Here is a 26,068-nt window from a genome sequence, read left to right as displayed (position 1 = left end):
ACACTCCAGATCGCCTCACACACTCCAGATCGCCTCACACACTCCAGATCGCCTCACACACTCCAGATCGCCTCACACACTCCAGATCGCTTCACACACTCCAGATCGCTTCACACACTCCAGATCGCCTCACACACTCCAGATCGCCTCACACACTCCAGATCGCCTCACACACTCCAGATCGCCTCACACACTCCAGATCGCTTCACACACTCCAGATCGCTTCACACACTCCAGATCGCCTCACACACTCCAGATCGCCTCACACACTCCAGATCTTCACACACTCCAGATCGCTTCACACACTCCAGATCGCTTCACACACTCCAGATCGCCTCACACACTCCAGATCGCTTCACACACTCCAGATCGCCTCACACACTCCAGATCGCTTCACACACTCCAGATCGCTTCACACACTCCAGATCGCCTCACACACTCCAGATCGCCTCACACACTCCAGATCTTCACACACTCCAGATCGCTTCACACACTCCAGATCGCCTCACACACTCCAGATCGCCTCACACACTCCAGATCGCCTCACACACTCCAGATCGCCTCACACACTCCAGATCGCCTCACACACTCCAGATCGCTTCACACACTCCAGATCGCTTCACACACTCCAGATCGCCTCACACACTCCAGATCGCCTCACACACTCCAGATCGCCTCACACACTCCAGATCGCCTCACACACTCCAGATCTTCACACACTCCAGATCGCTTCACACACTCCAGATCGCCTCACACACTCCAGATCGCCTCACACACTCCAGATCGCCTCACACACTCCAGATCGCCTCACACACTCCAGATCGCCTCACACACTCCAGATCGCCTCACACACTCCAGATCGCTTCACACACTCCAGATCGCCTCACACACTCCAGATCGCCTCACACACTCCAGATCGCCTCACACACTCCAGATCGCCTCACACACTCCAGATCGCTTCACACACTCCAGATCGCTTCACACACTCCAGATCGCTTCACACACTCCAGATCGCCTCACACACTCCAGATCGCCTCACACACTCCAGATCGCTTCACACACTCCAGATCGCCTCACACACTCCAGATCGCCTCACACACTCCAGATCGCCTCACACACTCCAGATCGCCTCACACACTCCAGATCGCCTCACACACTCCAGATCGCTTCACACACTCCAGATCGCCTCACACACTCCAGATCGCCTCACACACTCCAGATCGCCTCACACACTCCAGATCGCCTCACACACTCCAGATCGCTTCACACACTCCAGATCGCTTCACACACTCCAGATCGCCTCACACACTCCAGATCGCCTCACACACTCCAGATCGCCTCACACACTCCAGATCGCCTCACACACTCCAGATCTTCACACACTCCAGATCGCTTCACACACTCCAGATCGCCTCACACACTCCAGATCGCCTCACACACTCCAGATCGCCTCACACACTCCAGATCGCCTCACACACTCCAGATCGCCTCACACACTCCAGATCGCTTCACACACTCCAGATCGCCTCACACACTCCAGATCGCCTCACACACTCCAGATCGCCTCACACACTCCAGATCGCCTCACACACTCCAGATCGCCTCACACACTCCAGATCGCTTCACACACTCCAGATCGCTTCACACACTCCAGATCGCTTCACACACTCCAGATCGCCTCACACACTCCAGATCGCCTCACACACTCCAGATCGCTTCACACACTCCAGATCGCCTCACACACTCCAGATCGCTTCACACACTCCAGATCGTTTCACACACTCCAGATCGCCTCACACACTCCAGATCGCCTCACACACTCCAGATCGCCTCACACACTCCAGATCGCTTCACACACTCCAGATCGCTTCACACACTCCAGATCGCTTCACACACTCCAGATCGCCTCACACACTCCAGATCGCTTCACACACTCCAGATCGCCTCACACACTCCAGATCGCCTCACACACTCCAGATCGCCTCACACACTCCAGATCGCTTCACACACTCCAGATCGCTTCACACACTCCAGATCGCTTCACACACTCCAGATCGCCTCACACACTCCAGATCGCTTCACACACTCCAGATCGCCTCACACACTCCAGATCGCCTCACACACTCCAGATCGCTTCACACACTCCAGATCGCCTCACACACTCCAGATCGCTTCACACACTCCAGATCGCCTCACACACTCCAGATCGCTTCACACACTCCAGATCGCTTCACACACTCCAGATCGCTTCACACACTCCAGATCGCCTCACACACTCCAGATCGCTTCACACACTCCAGATCGCCTCACACACTCCAGATCGCTTCACACACTCCAGATCGCCTCACACACTCCAGATCGCCTCACACACTCCAGATCGCTTCACACACTCCAGATCGCCTCACACACTCCAGATCGCCTCACACACTCCAGATCGCTTCACACACTCCAGATCGCCTCACACACTCCAGATCGCTTCACACACTCCAGATCGCTTCACACACTCCAGATCGCCTCACACACTCCAGATCGCCTCACACACTCCAGATCGCCTCACACACTCCAGATCGCTTCACACACTCCAGATCGCTTCACACACTCCAGATCGCCTCACACACTCCAGATCGCCTCACACACTCCAGATCGCTTCACACACTCCAGATCGCCTCACACACTCCAGATCGCTTCACACACTCCAGATCGCCTCACACACTCCAGATCGCCTCACACACTCCAGATCGCTTCACACACTCCAGATCGCCTCACACACTCCAGATCGCCTCACACACTCCAGATCGCTTCACACACTCCAGATCGCTTCACACACTCCAGATCGCCTCACACACTCCAGATCGCCTCACACACTCCAGATCGCCTCACACACTCCAGATCGCTTCACACACTCCAGATCGCTTCACACACTCCAGATCGCCTCACACACTCCAGATCGCCTCACACACTCCAGATCGCCTCACACACTCCAGATCGCCTCACACACTCCAGATCGCCTCACACACTCCAGATCGCCTCACACACTCCAGATCGCTTCACACACTCCAGATCGCCTCACACACTCCAGATCGCTTCACACACTCCAGATCGCTTCACACACTCCAGATCGCCTCACACACTCCAGATCGCCTCACACACTCCAGATCGCTTCACACACTCCAGATCGCCTCACACACTCCAGATCGCTTCACACACTCCAGATCGCCTCACACACTCCAGATCGCCTCACACACTCCAGATCGCTTCACACACTCCAGATCGCCTCACACACTCCAGATCGCCTCACACACTCCAGATCGCTTCACACACTCCAGATCGCCTCACACACTCCAGATCGCTTCACACACTCCAGATCGCTTCACACACTCCAGATCGCCTCACACACTCCAGATCGCCTCACACACTCCAGATCGCCTCACACACTCCAGATCGCTTCACACACTCCAGATCGCTTCACACACTCCAGATCGCCTCACACACTCCAGATCGCCTCACACACTCCAGATCGCTTCACACACTCCAGATCGCCTCACACACTCCAGATCGCCTCACACACTCCAGATCGCCTCACACACTCCAGATCGCTTCACACACTCCAGATCGCTTCACACACTCCAGATCGCTTCACACACTCCAGATCGCCTCACACACTCCAGATCGCTTCACACACTCCAGATCGCCTCACACACTCCAGATCGCCTCACACACTCCAGATCGCCTCACACACTCCAGATCGCTTCACACACTCCAGATCGCTTCACACACTCCAGATCGCCTCACACACTCCAGATCGCCTCACACACTCCAGATCGCTTCACACACTCCAGATCGCTTCACACACTCCAGATCGCTTCACACACTCCAGATCGCTTCACACACTCCAGATCGCCTCACACACTCCAGATCGCCTCACACACTCCAGATCGCTTCACACACTCCAGATCGCTTCACACACTCCAGATCGCCTCACACACTCCAGATCGCCTCACACACTCCAGATCGCCTCCAGATCGCCTCACACACTCCAGATCGCCTCACACACTCCAGATCGCTTCACACACTCCAGATCGCTTCACACACTCCAGATCGCCTCACACACTCCAGATCGCTTCACACACTCCAGATCGCCTCACACACTCCAGATCGCCTCACACACTCCAGATCTTCACACACTCCAGATCGCTTCACACACTCCAGATCGCTTCACACACTCCAGATCGCCTCACACACTCCAGATCGCCTCACACACTCCAGATCGCCTCACACACTCCAGATCGCCTCACACACTCCAGATCGCTTCACACACTCCAGATCGCCTCACACACTCCAGATCGCCTCACACACTCCAGATCGCCTCACACACTCCAGATCGCTTCACACACTCCAGATCGCCTCACACACTCCAGATCGCCTCACACACTCCAGATCGCCTCACACACTCCAGATCGCCTCACACACTCCAGATCGCTTCACACACTCCAGATCGCCTCACACACTCCAGATCGCCTCACACACTCCAGATCGCTTCACACACTCCAGATCGCCTCACACACTCCAGATCGCCTCACACACTCCAGATCGCTTCACACACTCCAGATCGCCTCACACACTCCAGATCGCTTCACACACTCCAGATCGCCTCACACACTCCAGATCGCCTCACACACTCCAGATCGCCTCACACACTCCAGATCGCCTCACACACTCCAGATCGCTTCACACACTCCAGATCGCCTCACACACTCCAGATCGCCTCACACACTCCAGATCGCCTCACACACTCCAGATCGCCTCACACACTCCAGATCGCTTCACACACTCCAGATCTTCACACACTCCAGATCGCTTCACACACTCCAGATCGCCTCACACACTCCAGATCGCTTCACACACTCCAGATCGCTTCACACACTCCAGATCTTCACACACTCCAGATCGCTTCACACACTCCAGATCGCTTCACACACTCCAGATCGCCTCACACACTCCAGATCGCCGCCTCACACACTCCAGATCGCCTCACACACTCCAGATCGCTTCACACACTCCAGATCGCCTCACACACTCCAGATCGCCTCACACACTCCAGATCGCCTCACACACTCCAGATCGCCTCACACACTCCAGATCGCCTCACACACTCCAGATCGCTTCACACACTCCAGATCGCTTCACACACTCCAGATCGCTTCACACACTCCAGATCGCCTCACACACTCCAGATCGCTTCACACACTCCAGATCTTCACACACTCCAGATCGCCTCACACACTCCAGATCTTCACACACTCCAGATCGCTTCACACACTCCAGATCGCCTCACACACTCCAGATCGCCTCACACACTCCAGATCGCCTCACACACTCCAGATCGCCTCACACACTCCAGATCGCCTCACACACTCCAGATCGCTTCACACACTCCAGATCGCTTCACACACTCCAGATCGCCTCACACACTCCAGATCGCCTCACACACTCCAGATCGCCTCACACACTCCAGATCGCCTCACACACTCCAGATCGCTTCACACACTCCAGATCGCTTCACACACTCCAGATCGCTTCACACACTCCAGATCGCCTCACACACTCCAGATCGCTTCACACACTCCAGATCGCCTCACACACTCCAGATCGCCTCACACACTCCAGATCGCCTCACACACTCCAGATCGCCTCACACACTCCAGATCGCTTCACACACTCCAGATCGCCTCACACACTCCAGATCGCCTCACACACTCCAGATCGCTTCACACACTCCAGATCGCTTCACACACTCCAGATCGCCTCACACACTCCAGATCGCTTCACACACTCCAGATCGCCTCACACACTCCAGATCGCTTCACACACTCCAGATCGCTTCACACACTCCAGATCGCTTCACACACTCCAGATCGCCTCACACACTCCAGATCGCCTCACACACTCCAGATCGCCTCACACACTCCAGATCGCCTCACACACTCCAGATCGCCTCACACACTCCAGATCGCTTCACACACTCCAGATCGCCTCACACACTCCAGATCGCTTCACACACTCCAGATCGCTTCACACACTCCAGATCGCCTCACACACTCCAGATCGCCTCACACACTCCAGATCGCTTCACACACTCCAGATCGCCTCACACACTCCAGATCGCTTCACACACTCCAGATCGCCTCACACACTCCAGATCGCCTCACACACTCCAGATCGCTTCACACACTCCAGATCGCCTCACACACTCCAGATCGCCTCACACACTCCAGATCGCTTCACACACTCCAGATCGCCTCACACACTCCAGATCGCTTCACACACTCCAGATCGCTTCACACACTCCAGATCGCCTCACACACTCCAGATCGCCTCACACACTCCAGATCGCCTCACACACTCCAGATCGCTTCACACACTCCAGATCGCTTCACACACTCCAGATCGCCTCACACACTCCAGATCGCCTCACACACTCCAGATCGCTTCACACACTCCAGATCGCCTCACACACTCCAGATCGCCTCACACACTCCAGATCGCTTCACACACTCCAGATCGCTTCACACACTCCAGATCGCCTCACACACTCCAGATCGCTTCACACACTCCAGATCGCCTCACACACTCCAGATCGCCTCACACACTCCAGATCTTCACACACTCCAGATCGCTTCACACACTCCAGATCGCCTCACACACTCCAGATCGCTTCACACACTCCAGATCGCCTCACACACTCCAGATCGCCTCACACACTCCAGATCGCCTCACACACTCCAGATCGCCTCACACACTCCAGATCGCTTCACACACTCCAGATCGCCTCACACACTCCAGATCGCCTCACACACTCCAGATCGCCTCACACACTCCAGATCGCTTCACACACTCCAGATCGCCTCACACACTCCAGATCGCCTCACACACTCCAGATCGCCTCACACACTCCAGATCGCCTCACACACTCCAGATCGCTTCACACACTCCAGATCGCCTCACACACTCCAGATCGCCTCACACACTCCAGATCGCTTCACACACTCCAGATCGCCTCACACACTCCAGATCGCCTCACACACTCCAGATCGCTTCACACACTCCAGATCGCCTCACACACTCCAGATCGCTTCACACACTCCAGATCGCCTCACACACTCCAGATCGCCTCACACACTCCAGATCGCCTCACACACTCCAGATCGCCTCACACACTCCAGATCGCTTCACACACTCCAGATCGCCTCACACACTCCAGATCGCCTCACACACTCCAGATCGCCTCACACACTCCAGATCGCCTCACACACTCCAGATCGCCTCACACACTCCAGATCGCTTCACACACTCCAGATCTTCACACACTCCAGATCGCTTCACACACTCCAGATCGCCTCACACACTCCAGATCGCTTCACACACTCCAGATCGCTTCACACACTCCAGATCTTCACACACTCCAGATCGCTTCACACACTCCAGATCGCTTCACACACTCCAGATCGCCTCACACACTCCAGATCGCCGCCTCACACACTCCAGATCGCCTCACACACTCCAGATCGCTTCACACACTCCAGATCGCCTCACACACTCCAGATCGCCTCACACACTCCAGATCGCCTCACACACTCCAGATCGCCTCACACACTCCAGATCGCCTCACACACTCCAGATCGCTTCACACACTCCAGATCGCTTCACACACTCCAGATCGCTTCACACACTCCAGATCGCCTCACACACTCCAGATCGCTTCACACACTCCAGATCTTCACACACTCCAGATCGCCTCACACACTCCAGATCTTCACACACTCCAGATCGCTTCACACACTCCAGATCGCCTCACACACTCCAGATCGCCTCACACACTCCAGATCGCCTCACACACTCCAGATCGCCTCACACACTCCAGATCGCCTCACACACTCCAGATCGCTTCACACACTCCAGATCGCTTCACACACTCCAGATCGCCTCACACACTCCAGATCGCCTCACACACTCCAGATCGCCTCACACACTCCAGATCGCCTCACACACTCCAGATCGCTTCACACACTCCAGATCGCTTCACACACTCCAGATCGCTTCACACACTCCAGATCGCCTCACACACTCCAGATCGCTTCACACACTCCAGATCGCCTCACACACTCCAGATCGCCTCACACACTCCAGATCGCCTCACACACTCCAGATCGCCTCACACACTCCAGATCGCTTCACACACTCCAGATCGCCTCACACACTCCAGATCGCCTCACACACTCCAGATCGCTTCACACACTCCAGATCGCTTCACACACTCCAGATCGCCTCACACACTCCAGATCGCTTCACACACTCCAGATCGCCTCACACACTCCAGATCGCTTCACACACTCCAGATCGCTTCACACACTCCAGATCGCTTCACACACTCCAGATCGCTTCACACACTCCAGATCGCTTCACACACTCCAGATCGCTTCACACACTCCAGATCGCTTCACACACTCCAGATCGCTTCACACACTCCAGATCGCTTCACACACTCCAGATCGCTTCACACACTCCAGATCGCCTCACACACTCCAGATCGCCTCACACACTCCAGATCGCCTCACACACTCCAGATCGCCTCACACACTCCAGATCGCCTCACACACTCCAGATCGCCTCACACACTCCAGATCGCCTCACACACTCCAGATCGCCTCACACACTCCAGATCGCTTCACACACTCCAGATCGCCTCACACACTCCAGATCGCTTCACACACTCCAGATCGCCTCACACACTCCAGATCGCTTCACACACTCCAGATCGCTTCACACACTCCAGATCGCTTCACACACTCCAGATCGCTTCACACACTCCAGATCGCCTCACACACTCCAGATCGCCTCACACACTCCAGATCGCCTCACACACTCCAGATCGCCTCACACACTCCAGATCGCCTCACACACTCCAGATCTTCACACACTCCAGATCGCCTCACACACTCCAGATCGCCTCACACACTCCAGATCGCTTCACACACTCCAGATCGCTTCACACACTCCAGATCTTCACACACTCCAGATCGCCTCACACACTCCAGATCTTCACACACTCCAGATCGCCTCACACACTCCAGATCGCCTCACACACTCCAGATCGCTTCACACACTCCAGATCGCTTCACACACTCCAGATCGCTTCACACACTCCAGATCGCCTCACACACTCCAGATCGCTTCACACACTCCAGATCGCTTCACACACTCCAGATCGCTTCACACACTCCAGATCGCTTCACACACTCCAGATCGCCTCACACACTCCAGATCGCCTCACACACTCCAGATCGCTTCACACACTCCAGATCGCTTCACACACTCCAGATCGCCTCACACACTCCAGATCTTCACACACTCCAGATCGCTTCACACACTCCAGATCGCCTCACACACTCCAGATCGCTTCACACACTCCAGATCGCTTCACACACTCCAGATCGCTTCACACACTCCAGATCGCTTCACACACTCCAGATCGCTTCACACACTCCAGATCGCTTCACACACTCCAGTGTTGACTCAGTTCAGTCTTGATTCAGTTCAGTTTTGACTCAGTTGAGCGTTGATTCAGTTCAGTTCAGTGTTGACTCAGTTGAGTGTTGATTCAGTTCAGTTCAGTGTTGACTCAGTTCAGTGTTGACTCAGTTCAGTTCAGTGTTGACTCAGTTCAGTGTTGACTCAGTTCAGTTTAATAACTGTTGATGTTGATTTGTCAATTCCAATCAGCTAATAAAGAAAGCGCCACTGTAATAATCTAATTCAATTCATTTATGCTATTATTACAAATGCTGTGGCTGTTTTTATATTTTATTTGAAGTAGTTGTGAGAGTGTGTGTGTATGTGTGTGTGTGTGTGTATGTGTGTGTGTGTGTGTGTCCAGTGCTGTTTGCTCACAATTCATTTTCTGTTTTAACCCTCACATACAAGGAGAAATATAGAAATAACAGCAGTGCAAATACAAGTAATGATAATAACATTAAAGAGAACCAATACCTTTCTACAGCGTTGATGTGTTTCAGGCGCTCCTAGATCATGTTTTCCTGCTTGAATGTTGATTATTCTCCTCATATTCTCCATTGTTGCGGCTCCTCTCTTCCCAGTCTGTCAGTAACGCTCTGTTCACTTCCTGTCTCTATGAAGCCCCTCCTCCTGAAAGCACACTGTGCTCTGATTAGTCGGCTGGAGCGGTGTGTTGTGATTGGTCGAGCGCTTCGAGTATGTTTGGGAAATGCAACACACTACTAACTAACTCAACCAGGCCCCGCCCCTTTATTCTGCATATTAATTATTATAATGAGGAATATATAAACGTGTTCCCGGGAGAAACTCGAGATAAAGTGGAGGCGTTTCAGGAGTTCAGAAACACTGACTCTGATATAGAGGAGAACTGGAGCTTCTCATGATCAAACATCACACACACACACACACACACACACACTGGTGAAGATGAGGAACAGCTCTATAGGCGAAGAGCTGCTCTGTAATATAAAATAACATTTTAAACAAGTGGAAATGAAACAAGAGAGCAGAGTAAATGAAGTGGGATCAGTTTTCAGGCTTTTAATTCTGATATGCTTCCACACACACACACACACACACACACACACACACTTGTGTCTGTGTGTCTCTCACCTGCAGGTGTGTGTGGGTTTCATGATGAGCGTCACGGATCAGCCTCGGCTGTAACTCGCCGCTATGGCAACAGGACACCACAGACATGATCCTGTTCTCAGAGCACTACGGCCGTGTGTGTGTGTGTGTGTGTGTGTGTGTGTGTGTGTGAGTGTGTGAGTGTGTGAGTGTGTTAAGTCAAGTCAACCTTTATTTATATATAGCACTTTATACAATACAAATTGCTTCAAAGCAGCTTTACTGAGAGAACAGGAGAATAATGCATTTGGTCCGTTGTTCATCTGAGGTCGTTAAGATCAATTATTAAATTAGTTAATTTCATCTATAAAGCGGTTATCCAAAAAGGAAAAAGGATTAGATCTCCAGCTCAATTCAGTTCTCATACAGCGGCGTCAGTCAGACCACTAATATTCTTGATTACTGAGTGTCCCTAACGAAGCGAACCCAAACTCCATCCGTGACGCTTTAGGCCTGTTCAGAAGGAGACCGGACGGGGGATAAACTCTCTCTCTCGTGACCTTTACCCTTAACGGCTCAGGGAGTGTTCTGTGTTTTCTAATGCGGGGAACAGACACAGTCTCTGTGTGATGATGTCTAGGTGAGGAGTCTCTATGGGATGTGTGTGTGTGTGTGTGTATAATCTGATCGAGTGTTTAGTGGCCTTCATGAATCCGTCAGGCCGGTGTTTAGTGCATCACTCACACACTCTTTAAGCTCTTACTGATATCAGGACGTGTAAAAGCGTCTCTATTTCACCGTCATTACACCAATATGGATCTTTCAATCGCCGACAACAACGAGCAGACTGATATTATAACGTCATTATATGTCCAGTCAGATTTATTTCTCCAGTACAGATGGTAAATAGGAGAATATCAGAATCAATGATGCAAATTTGATCAAATATGAAACAAATTCAGCTCTACAGAAGATCAGTCATGAATCACATCAACTCATCTATTGTTCTTATAGTGTATTTTACTGATTAATTACTGAACTATCTGTTTCACATAAATGCAAAAATTAATTTGCTTTAATGCTGAAGAGCTTTTTGAGATCAAGTGTAAAGTTTGTTCTCCTCATTGCTGTCGATCTCCAGGTAACACAGAGACGAGAGTGTAAAAGCTAGCGATGGTTAATGGATGAGGTCGTCTCTCAGTAACGGTCGTGTGTGTGTGTGTGTGTGTGTGTTGCAGCGGCTCCTCAGTTCGTCAAGGTCCCGATGGATCAGATCGGCGTGTCCGGTGGAGTCGTGTCCTTCGTGTGTCAGGCCACAGGAGACCCCAAACCTCAGGTGTTCTGGAACAAGAAGGGCAAGAAAGTCAATTCACAGAGAATAGAGGTGAGGACCACACCTGTCAATCAAAGTTCTACACGCGACCAGAACACACGTCACACCTGTCAATCAAAGTTCTACACGCGACCAGAACACACGTCACACCTGTCAATCAAAGTTCTACACGCGACCAGAACACACGTCACACCTGTCAATCAAAGTTCTACACGCGACCAGAACACACGTCACACCTGTCAATCAAAGTTCTACACGCGACCAGAACACACGTCACACCTGTCAATCAAAGTTCTACACACGACCAGAACACACGTCACACCTGTCAATCAAAGTTCTACACGCGACCAGAACACACGTCACACCTGTCAATCAAAGTTCTACACGCGACCAGAACACACGTCACACCTGTCAATCAAAGTTCTACACGGGACCAGAACACACGTCACACCTGTCAATCAAAGTTCAATCAAAAATTATTATTATTATTATTATTATAACACACGTCACACTGATCGATGGGTCCTATTACAAATAAAGGCTTCCCTTGAACTTTCTATTCAGAACCCGATAAATAAAATCTGAAGCAGCAAAACTGTTTCCTTACACTGATAATATAATAATAATAATATGTGTGTGTGTGTGTGTGTGCGGACAGTAGGCCACTTTTCATTCTACTCTGGGTTGATGTATTGAGTCCTTCTGCACACAAATGATAATAGAAACATGATCTGGAATAAAGTTATTAGACTCACCTTGTAAGCCGTTAAAGAGTAAATAAACAACACATTGATTTGATCATTGATAACTGTCTGTCTGCTTGTGAACTGATGTTGCTCTGCTGTGATTGGTGGATGTCTGCTCACTCTGCTCTCTCATTGGTCCAGACCATCGAGTTTGACGAGGGGGCGGGGGCAGTGCTTCGCATCCAGCCACTCAGAGCGCCTCGTGACGAGAACGCCTACGAGTGCGTCGCCAAAAACACTGAAGGAGAAATCACTAAGACCTCCACACTGTCCATCATCAGAGGTAAGATATTCTATCATCATCATCATCATCATCATCTTCGTCATCTTCATCTTCATCATCATCGCCTCTGCACGATCCTGACGAGAGCCTGATCAATCTGTTGGTCTGGGAATGAAGTGTGTTCCATCGGCAGTCACAGTGTTTAGTGAAGCGCAGACGCACGGCCGCCGTCACACACACACACACACACACACACACACACACACACTGATGGGTGGTTCCGGAGCATTAAACGGAGTGTGTAGATGTTTGTGGAGGCTTGACACACTGATCAGCGTAACTTTAAAGCTTTGTTCACCCAAAGTCATTTACTCTCTCTGTCATTCACACACACACACACACACACACACATACACACAAGACTCCGGTTCATCTTTGAAGAACCAATGAAGGGGTTTAAACCATCGACAGTCCAGGAAACGGCCATGAATCGAGCGGTTTAATCAGATTTGGGCAACAATTATTTACATCAAAAATAAAAGTCTGTGTTTACATAATATACGCGTTAGTACTGTGTATATATAAATACACATTTTATAAATATTTGCATGTATATACTGTATATATAATTTATATTGTATATAAATATAAATATTTTATATATAAATAATACTGTATATAATAATATATACATGCATGTGTGTGTATTTATATATACAACAAAAAAGTTATACACAGTACACACACAGTGCTCTGAGGTGTAATGAGGAGGAGGAGGAGGATGAGGATGATGAAGGCTGGTCGACTGGAGTAGCAGATAGGGACAATAGGGGGAATAACACACACATCTGTCACTGTTGCCATGGAAACAGCCTTAAATGCATGTTTGTGTGTGTGTGTGTGTGTGTGTCTCTAGCTGGTTTCACTCTCACCTCATGACCTGTGTTCTCCTGCAGCTGAATCACGCCCTCATCAGTAGTGTTGTTTAGATGTTGTTTAGATGTTGTTTAGATGTTGTTTAGATCTGGTTTAAATGTTGTTTAGATGTTGTTTAGATGTTGTTTAGATGTTGTTTAGATCAGCGCTTCTGCTCCATAAACTGACTGACACACCATTCTGATTTTATTTCTGTATCTGAGCTGCTGTTAGTCGCCGTCCACAGCTGTTGTCAATCTGTCACACTACACACACACACACACACACACACAGACAGACACACACAGATTAGTTGGTTGCACTTTTACTGGTCACCCTTCATCCACCAAACAACATCATTATGCGGCTTTAATCACCAGCATCAGTGTGTGTGTGTGTGTGTGTGTGTGTGTCGTCGTCACTGGCGTCTGTGTTCTTCTCCTCCGTAAACACACAGGTTTATCCGCTTCTCTCAGCCGGACACGCAGGGACGCGCCGTCTGTTTTTATTGTCCAACAGCAAATGTTCATTAAAAATGTATAATACGCATAATGATTTTTTATTTATGTCAGTCCTAGTAGAATATTTTTTTTGTCATACAGAAGTTTCTGCCAAGATCGATTAGTGTGAAGTTCATTCATTTTGTTGGTTTTTACGGCACATTCAGCTGATTTAAAACTGTCACGAAATCAAAACGGGCAATTCTTGTTTGTCTGTTATATCGCAGTGTTTATCAGAAGTGATTTATAGGTGCACATCATCATTATTGTGTTAATAAGGTTGAATCAGAATCAGTTCCTCTTGCAGCATCTCTCTCTTCTCTGATGATGTGGGCGGGGCTATAAGCTGTCACTCACATGAGATCAGCCAATAGCAAACCACAACCATCCAATCAATTCCTCACAGACACAATCAAGCCCCGCCCACATGTGTTCTTGTTCCTGAAGCGTTTCGCTTGATATACGGCATTATAGAGGAGAAGAGACCAGCGCAGCTTCCCCTTCATGCCAACAGTAAAGTCTAATGTGTGTAATTTGCCCCAGTGTGTCGGCTGCCGGGTCCTGACCCCTGACCCCTGACCCCTGTGTGAATAAGAGCCTGTAGTTCATCCTTGTGTCGCTCACATCGGCCTGAGAGCGTCTCCTGTATGTCGACGAGCTCTTGCTCCCCAATATAAGCGAAGCCTGGCCTTTACGCTGGTGTTTGCCGTCCCTCCTCATCTCCGCTGACTCTCTAATTAAAGCCAACAAATAATTAGCGGCGCTGCAAACACGCGGCTGTGTAACGTGTAATTGATGGTTAGGTGAGCGTGTGCGCAGTGATTATGAAGGTATAATTACAGCGTTCCAGCGCCAGGCGTGTGTGTTGCTCCCATTACCTCTGATCATCTCAGTGGTTTGGAGGAGACGACTGGTTTATTTATACCAGCGTAATGAATCCGCCCGCTGACAGGGATATCGGTGCGAGCCAGTCAGGATCATCATCTCCAGTCCCGCGTGTGTGTGTGTGTGTGTGTGCCGCTGATGTGTGTTAGTCACTGCCTCCCGAACACTGAGCTCATGTTCATCCCGCGGGAAGTGTCCGACAGCTCATGCTCGTGAACCTGGATCGTAAAATAAAGCAGTGTTTGTTTTTTAAACTGTGGTTTACAGAAAAGTCTTGAGTAAACTGTGTAAAAATCATATTTCTGTCTTTTCAATAACCTTTGCAAGGATGATCATATTTGGTGGTCCAAATGTTGATGTTTTGGTTTATTGATCAGCCTCACATACAACGATGAGGAGGAGAGTTCGGCTCCTTTAAAGTGTCCTTTTCTCATTGTTTCAACAGATTTCCTTCCACACGTCTCATCAACCTAACATCAGCTTTAACATAACCATAACTATAACCATAACTATATCAATGTTCACACCTATACCCAGAACTATAACCATATCAGCATTCTGGAGTTTTTGATCTAATCTGTCAGATTTGCAGTAATGTCTGAATGTTTGTGATTCATCTCGATTCATGCAGACACCTCACACCAAAAATAATTACAGAATAAAAGACAGAAAACAGAAAGAGCACCAGATGATGTTGATGTTTAGGGTCTTTTGTCATTTAACAACAAGACTAGTCTATATAAATATATCTATGACAGTCTGCAGTGTTGCGTCCATCACACTCTTGTGCACGAGTGATCATCTGAGCGTCTCCTCCGTAATTCATGTTTTGTTCGGGTGTGTTTCAGAGGACCTGCTGCCCACCGGCTTCCCCAACATCGACATGGGCCCTCAGCTGAAGGTGGTGGAGAGAACCAGAACCGCCACCATGCTGTGCGCCGCCAGCGGGATCCCCGACCCCGAGATCTCCTGGTTCAAGGACTTCCTCCCCGTGGAGCCGGCGCTCAGCCAAGGCCGAATCAAGCAGCTGCGATCAGGTACGATCCTCACGAGATCCTCACGAGATCATCACGAGATCATCACGAGATCCTCACGAGATCCTTACGAGACCCTCACGAGATCCTTACGAGATCATCACGAGATCATCACGAGATCCTTACGAGACCCTCACGAGATCCTTACGAGATCATCACGAGATCATCACAAGATCCTCACGAGATCCTTACGAGATCATCACGAGATCCTCACGAGATCCTCACGAGATCATCACAAGATCCTCACGAGATCCTTACGAGATCCTCACGAGATCCTTACGAGATCCTTACGGGATCCTCACGAGCAGGGACGTTGGAACTATTTTGTGAGAGGGGGGGCGGAATTCCCGGTGGGGGGGGGGGATTACGCACCGTTTCAAAATATTGGTATTAAATCCATTTTCTGAGAATTTATCAGTCAACTTGTTGATTAAAATCATTGATTAAAATTAAATACAATTTATAAAAACGAAATTCTTTTAAAAAACATAATAAGTCAGAAGTACTGTGGGCTATGTCTGACTCATTCCATGTTTTCCGATATGGTGACTCTATTGATGGACCGCTCCTTGATCCATCAGTGCTTGAGTCACCATATATCGGAAAATAAAACGTTTTAAACATGAATAAAACATATCCTGTTAATCAGAGCATTAATTTAGTTTGTTTAAATAAGAGATCTAGCGCTAAAATGTTTTGTTTTTGAAATCAAGAGGAACGCTTGTTGCCGCTGCTGTCAGTTGTAGGCTATGTTCTCTGTGGCGCGCAGTCTTCACTCGGACGCACACTTTAATCGCCTTTACGTCGGAGACTCTATTCATTCCGGTAAAATCACAAAATAAATGTGTCCTATGCTTGATATTGACTGTAACCACAGATGGACATATTCTGTTTTGATGAGAGAGAAAAAAAACTGTACCAAGGCCGGATTAGAACCCGTAACCTCTGGCACTCTGGGCAAAAGAGCTACCACTAGACCATTCAAACGGTCAAATGAAGTCTGGCGGATCGACGTATTTATCTATGGGTTGAATAGAAAGGCTGCACAGTTTGACAAGTTTGTACCCAGCACTTCCGAACGTGTCTCTGTGCCCAGCAAATTTCAAACTGACGCCCGTGCTTAGGTGAATTTAGGGGGCGGCCGGGGGAGGTCTGGTCCAACGTCTATGCTCACGAGATCCTTTCAAGACCCTCACAGGGTCCTCATGAGATCCTTACGAGATCCTCACGAGATCCTTACGAGATCCTCACGAGATCCTTACGAGATCCTCACGAGATCCTTACGAGATCCTCACAGGATCCTCACGAGATCCCCACAAGATCCTCACGAGATCCCCACGAGATCCTTACGAGATCCTCACGAGATCCTTACGAGATCCTTACGAGACCCTCAAGAGATCCTCTCGAGATCATCACGAGATTCCCACGAGATCCTTACGAGATCCTCACGAGATTCCCACAAGATTCTTACGAGATCCTCACAAGATCCTTACGAGATCCCCTTGAGATCCTCACGAGAGCTTCGTCACTGTGGTTTCCTAGTCAATCTCTGCTTCCCAACCGTCAAAGACTTAACAGAACAGCCATCAACTGTTAGAGAGTATTCTAGGTTATTACGTGAGGAGGTTTTTGGTCCATTTATTAGAATGTCTGTTTTTTCAGAGTATAGTAGTAGGAAATTACTAGTCATCTAATTTTGCATGTCAGCTATGCATTCCGTTACTTTGTGAATTGGTGCGTTTCGTCAGGGCGTTAATAAATATAGAGCTGAGTATCATCAGCATAACAGTGAAAACTAATGCCATGCTTCCTAATGATATCTCCTAAAGATAGCATGTACAGTGTGTGTGGGTGTGTGTAGCATGTACAGAGTGTGTGTGTGTGTGTGTGTGTATAGCATGTACAGAGTGAACAGCAGCGGTCCTAGTACTGAGCCTTGTGGTACGCCATACTGAACTTGTGATCGATAAGACATCTCTTCATTTACTGCTACAAACTGGTAACGGTCAGATAAGTGTGATTTAAACCATGCTAATGCAGTTCCACAAATGCTAACATAGTTTTCTTGTCTATTTAAAAGAATGTTCCTCTCCTAATGAAGTCTGTGCTTTAACCTGTGAACATTTTTGAGCACATATCTGAACTTACCTTGCTTTGGCATAGAGATCTACACTCTTAGAAAAGGATCAGTGGAGTTCTCTATGCAACCCTTGGGTTCTCGACCCAGTTTTAAACAAGAGTGTAAGGTTGCTCTCTGACGAAACACTTATTGCAGATCTGAAAGCATTTGAAAACATGAAAAAGTCAAAAATTTGTTTACCGTAAAACAAATGTAATGCAATGTATTTGACTATGAAATTGCTATAAAAATAAAAGTCATATGTCCAACCAAGATCCAAATATTAAGTTTATATCACAAAAGTGTAGTCGCGTGCCGGCACCGTTAGCCTCGTGGTCTTCGGGCGACCTGAGTTCGAATCCCGGCTCGTGGACCTTTCCCGATCCCGTCCCCAATCTCTCTCCCACCTCGCTTCCTGTCCACTCTATACTATCCAATCACAATAAAGGCAAAAATCAATAAATAAATAAATAAATAAAATGGTGTCGCTAAAAGGTTTTAATGTGCCGTTTCAATGTTAACGTAATGCCTAATTTCAAAACAGTGAATTGTGAGTGTTTAAAGTCCCCCTGTGGTCGATAATCTTATCCCGTAAAACTCATCTTTAATCACTGAAATTACATTTTAAAACGTGCCTTAAAAAAGCTTGAATGTAACTCGACACCCTCGCCTCATTTAGTATTTGCTGTTCTATGAATATGCAGATTAGCCCCGCCTCCACTCACTCACTCAGAGATCCACTGGCTGACGATCACACGTTGATCTGATTGGTTACGAGGTGGTTTGTGACGTCAGAAACACCAGCGATTTCAAAGCGTGTTTTTGAGACTGTCTTTGGTTCACTGCAGTTTAAGGAGGAAATACTCAGCAATGCTGTCCACTCATGAACTTACACACGGTGTGTGTTATTACAAACACCTCATAGACACATAAACAACATTAAAAGCTTTAAGCTTTCAAATAAGCCATAGTTTCTGATGATGGCTGAACTGTGCAGTCGTGTGGGAGGGACACATGCTAGACTGCGGGAGTGTGTGATTGTGGATCTGCGGCCTCTTGAATGACGGCGTTTCAGATCAGTGTAATAACGCTGCGGGACTCTTCAGCGTGTGGATGATGAAGTGATTAGCAGGTCTCCTCTATTACGCTGGGGTTTGATAGGTGGTGATTTCTGAAATGACCACTTACTTCAAGACTCGCCCGCAGCTGGAGCTCCAAGCGGCCGACTCGATGGCTGTAAACACGGGCCGGAAATGCGCTGACACATGTAGAGGGAATACTGGTATGGGATTCGTTGTTGGAAGTGTTTTTAAACTTTGATTCATCCTGTACCAGTTTCACATGAACACAACACACAACCGATTCTCACGTACATTACACATTCTTCAAAACTAAAGCTTTCAAAAGGGATATTTCACATTGACGCGATAGAAGAACCTTTCAGTGATCAGTTCTTAAACACTGTCTCAGGAACTGTGGACACTTGAGGAAGAGTTCAACATGATGATGAGATGATCAGTGTAACTCCACAACAACTACACAAACGTCTCCGCGAACATTCAGAAACGTGTAAAAGTGAAGCTCTCCCTGAGTCTCTCCGTAAGGCGGAGCTAAAGCTGCTGTTACTCCTGATCCTGGATCAGTGAGATTGCTGTTATTATATATTATATGACATCTTGAGCACATTTAAAAGAGCCATTTTTTCTTAGTGTGAAGAACATTTTTATAATCTAAAGAAACTTTTTCACCATAAACAACCTTTTCATGGTTTCATAGACGTTGAAGGTTCTCCGCCGATGCCTATAAACAACCTTTATTAGTCGGGAATCTTCCCGTTGCACTGAACATGGTTTATAGTGGAAAAGGTCCTTTAGATTATGAAAATAATCTTCACACTGAGAAAATAAAGCGTTTTTTTAAAGAGCTGATCACTGACAGGTTCTTTGGGAGATGGTTTGTGATTGGTCGCTGAGCGCATGGGCAGTTGTGGATGTCCTGAGTGTGTGAGTCGATGAGTGTGTGAGTCGATGAGTGTGTGAGTCGATGAGTTTGAGTCGATGAGTGTGTGAGTCGATGAGTGTGTGAGTCGATGAGTGTGTGAGATGATGAGTGTGTGAGTCGACGAGTGTGTGAGTCGATGAGTGTGTGAGTCGATGAGTGTGAGTCGATGAGTGTGTGTCGATGAGTGTGTGAGTCGATGAGTGCGTGAGTCGATGAGTGCGTGAGTCGATGAGTGTGTGAGTCGATGAGTGTGTGAGTCGATGCGTGTGTGAGTCGATGAGTGCGTGAGTCGATGAGTGCGTGAGTCGATGAGTGTGTGAGTCGATGAGTGTGAGTCGATGAGTGTGAGTCGATGAGTGTGTGAGTCGATGAGTTTGAGTCGATGAGTGTGTGAGTCGATGAGTGTGAGTCGATGAGTGTGTGAGTCGATGAGTGTGAGTCGATGAGTTTGTGAGTCGACGAGTGCGTGAGTCGATGAGTGTGAGTCGATGAGTGTGAGTCGATGAGTGTGTGAGTCGATGAGTGCGTGAGTCGATGAGTGCGTGAGTCGATGAGTGTGTGAGTCGATGAGTGTGTGAGTCGATGAGTGTGTGAGTCGATGAGTGTGAGTCGATGAGTGTGTGAGTCGATGAGTGTGTGAGTCGATGAGTGTGTGAGTCGATGAGTGCGTGAGTCGATGAGTGCGTGAGTCGATGAGTGTGTGAGTCGATGAGTGTGTGAGTCGATGAGTGTGAGTCGATGAGTTTGTGAGTCGACGAGTGCGTGAGTCGATGAGTGTGTGAGTCGATGAGTGTGTGAGTCGATGAGTGTGTGAGTCGATGAGTGCGTGAGTCGATGAGTGCGTGAGTCGATGAGTGTGTGAGTCGATGAGTGTGAGTCGATGAGTGTGTGAGTCGATGAGTGTGTGAGTCGATGAGTGTGTGAGTCGATGAGTGTGTGAGTCGATGAGTGCGTGAGTCGATGAGTGCGTGAGTCGATGAGTGTGTGAGTCGATGAGTGTGAGTCGATGAGTTTGTGAGTTGACGAGTGCATGAGTCGATGAGTGTGTGAGTCGATGAGTGTGTGAGTCGATGAGTTTGTGAGTCGACGAGTGCGTGAGTCGATGAGTGCGTGAGTCGATGAGTGTGTGAGTCGACGAGTGTGTGAGTCGATGAGTGCGTGAGTCGATGAGTGTGTGAGTCGATGAGTGTGTGAGTCGATGAGTGTGAGTCGATGAGTGTGTGAGTCGATGAGTGTGAGTCGATGAGTGTGAGTCGATGAGTGTGTGAGTCGATGAGTGTGTGAGTCGATGAGTGTGAGTCGATGAGTTTGTGAGTTGACGAGTGCATGAGTCGATGAGTGCATGAGTCGATGAGTTTGTGAGTCGACGAGTGCGTGAGTCGATGAGTGTGTGAGTCGATGAGTGTGAGTCGACGAGTGTGTGAGTCGATGAGTGTGTGAGTCGATGAGTGTGTGAGTCGACGAGTGTGTGAGTCGACGAGTGTGTGAGTCGATGAGTGCGTGAGTCGATGAGTGTGAGTCGATGAGTGTGTGTCGATGAGTGTGTGTGTCGATGAGTGTGAGTCGATGAGTGTGAGTCGATGAGTGTGAGTCGATGAGTGTGTGTCGATGAGTGTGTGAGTCGATGAGTGTGAGTCGATGAGTGCGTGAGTCGATGAGTGCGTGAGTCGATGAGTGTGTGAGTCGATGAGTGTGAGTCGATGAGTGTGTGAGTCGATGAGTGTGTGAGTCGATGAGTGTGTGAGTCGATGAGTGTGTGAGTCGATGAGTGTGAGTCGATGAGTGTGAGTCGATGAGTGTGTGAGTCGATGAGTGTGAGTCGATGAGTGTGAGTCGATGAGTGTGTGAGTCGATGCGTGTGTGAGTCGATGAGTGTGAGTCGATGAGTGTGAGTCGATGAGTGTGTGGGTCGATGAGTGTGAGTCGATGAGTGTGAGTCGATGAGTGTGAGTCGATGAGTGTGTGAGTCGATGAGTGTGTGAGTCGACGAGTGTGTGAGTCGATGAGTGCGTGAGTCGATGAGTGTGTGAGTCGATGAGTGTGAGTCGATGAGTGTGAGTCGATGAGTGTGTGGGTCGACGAGTGTGTGGGTCGATGAGTGCGTGAGTCGATGAGTGTGTGAGTCGATGAGTGTGAGTCGACGAGTGTGTGAGTCGACGAGTGTGTGAGTCGATGAGTGTGTGAGTCGATGAGTGTGTGGGTCGACGAGTGTGTGAGTCGATGAGTGCGTGAGTCGATGAGTGTGTGAGTCGATGAGTGTGAGTCGACGAGTGTGTGAGTCGACGAGTGTGTGAGTCGATGAGTGCGTGAGTCGATGAGTGTGTGAGTCGACGAGTGTGTGAGTCGATGCGTGTGTGAGTCGATGAGTGCGTGAGTCGATGAGTGTGTGAGTCGATGAGTGTGAGTCGACGAGTGTGTGAGTCGACGAGTGTGTGAGTCGATGAGTGTGTGAGTCGATGAGTGTGTGAGTCGATGAGTGTGAGTCGATGAGTGTGTGTCGATGAGTGTGTGAGTCGATGAGTGTGTGAGTCGATGAGTGTGTGGGTCGACGAGTGTGTGGGTCGATGAGTGCGTGAGTCGATGAGTGTGTGAGTCGATGAGTGTGTGGGTCGACGAGTGCGTGAGTCGATGAGTGCGTGAGTCGATGAGTGTGTGAGTCGATGAGTGTGAGTCGACGAGTGTGTGAGTCGACGAGTGTGTGAGTCGATGAGTGTGTGAGTCGATGAGTGTGTGGGTCGACGAGTGTGTGAGTCGATGAGTGCGTGAGTCGATGAGTGTGTGAGTCGATGAGTGTGAGTCGACGAGTGTGTGAGTCGACGAGTGTGTGAGTCGATGAGTGTGTGAGTCGATGAGTGTGTGGGTCGACGAGTGTGTGAGTCGATGAGTGCGTGAGTCGATGAGTGTGTGAGTCGATGAGTGTGAGTCGACGAGTGTGTGAGTCGATGAGTGTGTGTCGACGAGTGTGTGAGTCGATGAGTGTGTGAGTCGATGAGTGTGAGTCGATGAGTGTGTGTCGATGAGTGTGTGAGTCGATGAGTGTGAGTCGATGAGTGTGTGAGTCGATGAGTGTGTGAGTCGATGAGTGTGTGAGTCGACGAGTGTGTGAGTCGATGAGTGTGTGTCGATGAGTGTGTGAGTCGACGAGTGTGTGAGTCGACGAGTGCGTGAGTCGATGAGTGTGTGAGTCGATGAGTGTGTGAGTCGACGAGTGTGTGAGTCGACGAGTGCGTGAGTCGATGAGTGCGTGAGTCGATGAGTGTGTGAGTCGATGAGTGTGAGTCGATGAGTGTGTGAGTCGACGAGTGTGTGTGTGTGTGTGTGTGTGTGTGTGTCGACGCTCTGCGCTTCGATGTCGATCTCCATATGTAGATTTATCTGGTAAGTAGTCGTGGAATAAGCCGGATCATGGACTGTTGATTGTATGTTGTCTCTCGCTTATACACGCACATGTATTTAGATACTATATATACATAAATCTAATCCATAAGATTGATGTATATGATATGTGATTATATATATAAAATGCTCATATATAATCAGCTTGATCTGTTGCATAAAGTGCATTTGAGCCGCTGTCACTCAAAGCTTTCGTTGTTTTTTTCTCATTGTGTGTGTTTTCTCATTCGCTGTGTTCTCAGGAGTCTTTGGTGAGTATCAGTTTATTCTCGACCAAACTCTCCTCCGTCCCAGAGTGCTGTGCGCTCGTCCTCTGATGAACACGACCCCTGACCCCTGACCCTCCTAATGAACGGCCCTCATTTCTCCTGTTCCCTAATGAGAGCTGAAGCACGCGCACACACACACACACACACACACTCACGCACACGCACGCATCGAGTCTCTGATTGGAGCTTTATGTCGCTGCTCTTCTTAAAAGGGAACTCACCTGAATCAGATCCTCCTGTCTTCATCTTTCTTCTCCTCCAGTCCTGCTAACTCTGAATCACTGCATTCGTTCTGCTGAACATGAAAGAAGACATTTTGAAGAATTTAACCACACAGAAAAAGTACAATTAGCTTTCTGAAAATGGCTTCATGTTCCACAGAAGACAAAAGCTGAAATGTTTATATGTTTGTTTCTCTGACTCTATTGGCAGATGTTTTTTTTAATCATAAACTCACTTCATTTTGATAGATTTTTGACTTAATATCTTCAGTCACCCATCTCCGTTTGTCCCGACTCCGTGTTCCCATGATGCTCTGCTTCTGTTCCTCTCGTTTCTCCTGCACTGACTGTACTCCCATTCAGTGACGTCTCTGTTCACAGCAGTGAGTGTGTGAGTGAGAGTGTGTGTTAGTGTGTGTGTGTGTGTGTGTGTGTGTGAGTGTGTGTGCGTTCAGTCATTACTGAAGCCTTTACTGTAGTGTTTCCTGTCTGAATGTCCTGAGTGTCGCTCTGTCCTTCACACACTGTTTGAACGGCGGAACTGAATCCTGAACAGATTCTGTAGGAGTTGATCAACTTCTGCCCACGTTTCATACATTACATGACGAAACAGAAGGATGAGTCAGTCTCTGCTGCGATGCCAGAAACACCGGCTCTTCTTCTGTGTGTGTGTGTGTGTGTGTGTGTGTTTCACTGATCACATGTTCATCTCTGCTGGATCACAAGCTTTGATCTGATTGGCTGTTACGCAACTTCCTGGAGTCTGTATGTATCCCGGAGTGAGAAACAGAGGTTATAGTTTTGGACTGGCTGAAGGGTATCATGTGACTCAGATAGCCCCGCCCCTGAGCTGTGATTGGCTGTTTTAGCTGTCATTCAAACTCACTGAGTGTAACTTCATGTAAAGCTGCTTTAGTTAAAATGAATTTGGTTCATAATTGATGAATTTTGCAACATTAACATTATTATTTGCCTGCTTTGAATGCCTAAATGGATTTAATGAATAAAACAATGGCAATCCAATTAAAAATAATGGAGGAATATAAAACTATTTAAAGTTTGTTGATTATACCTTTTGAAATGTCATTCATGGGAGTGGGCGGAGCTAAAGAGCTCTGATAAGCATCAGAGGAACAGCATTATGGGTAATGGAGACTTTCACCACAGAATTCTGCTATTAAACATGATTATTCTAAAAATAAGTTGAAATAATGCAAACAGATGGTTTCAACAAAAACATAAACCATCAATTAACAAACATAACCTCGTAGCTCACAGAAGTCTGACTTTAAACATTTATCAGGTTTTGTTCAAACTCAGTTTCCCTATGGTTTTTACTTCCATAACGACTGTTTTTAATAAAGCGCTGTATAAGTAAGTGTGTCTTCTGTCAGTCAGAGGCTGAAGCGCTTGTGTGGGTTGTAGATCAGGAGGAAGGGTTCAAACCGTCATGAGATTATAAATATTAATGCCCTGTTTGTTCTCTCTCTTTCCCTTACTTCTTATTTTCTCCTCCATCTTCTGTCTGTCTGCCTGCCTGTCTGTCTCTCTCTGCCTGTCTCTATCTCCGTCTGTCTCTCTCTGTCTGTTTGTCTGTCTGTCTGTCTCTATCTTTCTGTCTGCCTGTCTGACTGATTGACCTGTCTGTCTGTCTCTGCCTGTCTCTTTCTCTCTCTCTCTCTCTCTCTCTCTCTGACTGATTGACCTGTCTGTCTCTCTGTCTTTCTGTCTCTCTATGCCTCTCTCTCTCTCTCTCTCTCTCTCTCTCTCTCTCTCTGACTG

The 26,068-nt window shown here is 48.6% G+C and overlaps 1 protein-coding gene across 1 annotated transcript in view; it reads left to right on the top strand.

The window, feature by feature from the left end:
• ptprsb (protein tyrosine phosphatase receptor type Sb) overlaps nucleotides 1–26,068 on the top strand; it is a 95,400-nt gene that overhangs the window by 23,743 nt on the left and 45,589 nt on the right. Inside the window, exons 5-7 of the mRNA XM_089131656.1 lie at nucleotides 11,883–12,028; nucleotides 12,865–13,006; nucleotides 16,095–16,283. Coding sequence (XP_088987782.1) covers nucleotides 11,883–12,028; nucleotides 12,865–13,006; nucleotides 16,095–16,283 — 477 coding nt within the window. The remainder of the gene's footprint in view (nucleotides 1–11,882; nucleotides 12,029–12,864; nucleotides 13,007–16,094; nucleotides 16,284–26,068) is intronic.

The sequence above is a fragment of the Pimephales promelas genome, chromosome 5 (genome assembly GCF_988280905.1).
Source record: "Pimephales promelas chromosome 5, fPimPro1.hap1.1, whole genome shotgun sequence".
NCBI classification, from domain to species: Eukaryota; Metazoa; Chordata; class Actinopteri; order Cypriniformes; family Leuciscidae; genus Pimephales; species Pimephales promelas.
This window is presented reverse-complemented; position numbering and strand designations above follow the sequence as displayed.